This window comes from Pygoscelis adeliae, unplaced genomic scaffold (genome assembly GCF_000699105.1).
Source record: "Pygoscelis adeliae isolate BGI_AS28 unplaced genomic scaffold, ASM69910v1 Scaffold1382, whole genome shotgun sequence".
Classification (NCBI taxonomy): Eukaryota; Metazoa; Chordata; class Aves; order Sphenisciformes; family Spheniscidae; genus Pygoscelis; species Pygoscelis adeliae.
In genome coordinates this window covers 7,032-10,434 of record NW_008824257.1, presented here as the reverse complement: position 1 = coordinate 10,434, position 3,403 = coordinate 7,032, and the positions used below count along the sequence as shown (strand labels likewise).

Below are 3,403 nucleotides of genomic sequence, written 5' to 3'. Positions count from 1 at the left end.
TTCTAGTCTGAAAGGGAAATCGCCGTCGATGTTGCAGCTCACTTCTCCGTTATCCCCTGCGTCTCTGTCACGGACATTGATCAGAGCTACTACTGTGCTCGGGACCGCGTCTTCAGGTATCGTGTTCAATATAGGCAGGAGGGAAAGGGTTGGCGCATTGTCGTTGACGTCTAGTATGTCTATGTGCACTTTGGCGTGCGCACTCAGCCCGCCCCCGTCCTTGCCTTCAACACTCGCTTCATAGTATTTCTCTTCTTCGTAATCTAAGGGACCTGTTATCTTCACGTCCCCTGTCCTGGAGTCCAGAGCAAAGAGCTGGCGAGCACTGTTTGCGATGTCACTGAAGGAGTAGGTAATCTCTGCATTTGTACCTTCGTCGCCGTCCGTAGCTTTCACCTGAAAAGCTAAGGAGCCCTCTGGCAGGTTTTCCAGCAGTCGAACCTTGTAGATCTCTTTGGTGAACACCGGCGGGTTGTCATTTGCGTCGGTCACGTTAATCTTAATCTGGGCGGTCCCGGATCGGACTGGATCCCCGCCATCCACCGCCGTCAGTATCAAATGGTGATTTCTCTGTTTTTCTCGATCTAAGCTTTTCTCCAGTACCAATTCCACGTGTTTCGTCCCATCAGGAGTCTCCCTCACTACAAGGGAGAAGAGCGGGTTGGGGGTAAGTTGGTAATTCTGTAATGAGTTCGCCCCAATGTCGGGATCTCTGCCACTGCTCAGCGGGATCCTGGCCCCAGGAGGCGTGGACTCGATCATTTCTATGGCAATAAATTCTCTGTCAAACTGCGGCGGATTGTCGTTGATATCCTGGATAGTAACGCTTACATGAAATATATTGAAAGGCTTTTCCACGACTGCCTCCAAACTGAGGACACAGGGCGACACAGCCCCGCAGATGCCCTCTCGGTCTATCCTCTCGTTTACCCGCAGATTTGTATTATCTTCCCCGAGAGCGAAGTACTGCTTTTCGTCAGCAGAGACTATCCGCAGCTTGCGTGCCGGCAGGGCCGCCGGGGCCAGCCCCAGGTCCCGCGCCAGCGGCCCCCCCAGCGAGCCTCTGCCCAGCTCCTCGGGGATGGCGTAGCGGATCCGCTCCCCAAGAGCGCGACCCGCCCGGCGGCTGCCCGGCCCTGCGCTGCCGGTCGGACTTCCATTCTCTGCTTTGCTGAAGCGTATTCTGCAGACGATTTTAAATTAGGTTTTCCGAGCAGCTGAATCAGTACCTGAGAGAAATAAATATATGAAATCCCTGTTCCCAGTCGGAGGACGGGCTGAGTCGGGCGGTTCCTGCTCTTCTCTCTGCTCTGCTCCGTGCGCTGCGCGGGCGCCGGGGCCGGGGAGGAGCCGACGGAGGAGCCGGTTCTCCGCCTTGACCAACAGTGACACCCTGAGTCCGTGCCTGAGAACCGCAGCGTCCGATAGGAAGAGAACAGCCCGAAGGTCCTGCTACGCACGTCCTTAAACCGCACTCACACGCGGGTTGGAAGGTACAGATGTTGTCAGTAGCGCGAAACAGAAAACTTGTATCTGTGCTAAAACGGTGCATCCAGCAATTCCCATTGTCTGAATTTCTTACACTTGCAAGTATTCTGCAAGACAAATCCTCCCTCATTGCTCGGAGGATGTGGGGCAGGATCTCTGTCTCTGCCCCACAGTGATCTTACCGGTCTCCAGGGTGAGGGCACGGGTGTGTCCCCTCTGCCATCTCCTCACCACCGTGAGAGAAATGGCAGGACGGGCCGAACGCTGAAGCACTGCTTGTAGATAGTGTTTTCATTTTCGGTAGTTGGGAGATCCCGAACTAGCACTCAGCTTTCCCAGTTTGAACGGTGACCGCTGATGGACGAGCAAAGCCGGCAATCCCAGCCACTGAGAAAACCACAGTGGTCACACCAGACCTACTGGATCCCATCTCTTTCGACATTCAAAACGATACGATACGATAGCATCATCGTATCAGTGCCATGCAACCCGACCCCGAATTTCTTTTGTCTGTGTCTCTGACAAACCACGTCCTCATCTCCCGAGCCGGCCGTTACTGCAGCGGGTCTCAAACCTTAAGAATATTTTCTGGCAAATGTCGACGGCGGTTACTCTTGCTTGAACAAGCCAAGAGAAAACAGGCAGGTCCCGCCCTCATGAAAAGCCGTTGTATCTCACCTGTACATTAAAACTTCGTCTCTCTTACGGTGAAGGAAAAAAAACACCTGAAGGAAGGCTGTATCACCACAGCCCCTTATGTAGAAGACAAGAAACGGTTAGAAAACCCTCCACGCTACCTACGTGGTGGAGCAGCTCTCGCATATACACCAACACTGAGTCTCTGTAGATGCCAATGTGAAGATCTCCTCCCCTTCTCAGTAAGGTGTCATTAGAAGATATATTTTCCTGCTAACTCTGGTCATTCAGCCAGTGGAGGACAATTTATTTTCCTCCAGCTGCACCTATACACAACTTGCCGTAACAAAATAATAACCTATCAGAACGAGAAGTAGATTTGAATTTGTAGTGCGGAGGTAGCAAACATGTGGGCATCTCTATATGAGGTCGCGAGAAGAATGTGGATATTTATATAGGGACGGGGGGACTCTGCTGAAACGTGTCAGGATCAATTCATTACCTCCTATGTAGCAAGAATTGCCTATGACAACACAGACACACGTTTTCATGCATCTTCACACACCGAAACACCCCCGAAATCACTGTTTCCAAGCAGGGATTTATGTCTCCTAGTTCCAGGATTTTCTCTTCTCCCTTGTACCCGAGTCTGCGGGCCACAGCACAGCTAAGTCCCAGGAGGACGCAGCCGAGAACCAGCCCGCATCAGAGAAAGAAACATTTTCTTCCCACATGCGTATCTCATGTGAGTTTGTGTCTGATGGATGGCAGCAGAAAGGAGTAATGACCACAAGGTTACTTCATGTTAAGCATAAGGTTATGTCTCAGATTACATTCCCACCACACACAAAAGCACCAGTCCGAAGTCACAATATTTTGGCAATTTTTTGTGCTGATTTAGGATCAGCACAAAAAAATCTGTGCGGACCTTCACTGGGAACCTTGCACTATGATTGTGGAAGAAGGAAGAAGGAAAGAAAGAAGAAGGGGCAGGCAACTCAAGAAGAGTACAGGGATCTCGTTAGGTCATGCAGAGAGGAAATGAGAAAGGCAAAAGCCCAGGTAGAATGCAATCTGGCAGCTTTTGTTAAAGACAACAAAAAAGTTTTTACAAATACATTAATGACAAGAAGAGAGCCAAAGAGAATCTCCATCCTTTATTGGATGCAGGGGGGAACATTGTCAGCAAGGACGAGGAAAAGGCTGAGGTACTTAATGCCTTCTTTGCCTCAGTCTTTAACAGTCAGACCAGTTATCCTCAGGGTACTCAGCCCCCTGA

The 3,403-nt window shown here is 50.8% G+C and overlaps 1 protein-coding gene across 1 annotated transcript in view; it reads right to left on the bottom strand.

Annotated features, from left to right (window-relative positions):
• Window positions 1-42: 42 nt before the first annotated feature.
• Window positions 43-3,403, bottom strand: part of LOC103926429 (protocadherin gamma-B2-like) — a gene marked incomplete at both ends in the record, with an annotated part of 10,130 nt that continues 6,769 nt past the window's right edge. Inside the window, one exon of the mRNA XM_009335291.1 lies at window positions 43-1,183. Coding sequence (XP_009333566.1) covers window positions 43-1,183 — 1,141 coding nt within the window. The remainder of the gene's footprint in view (window positions 1,184-3,403) is intronic.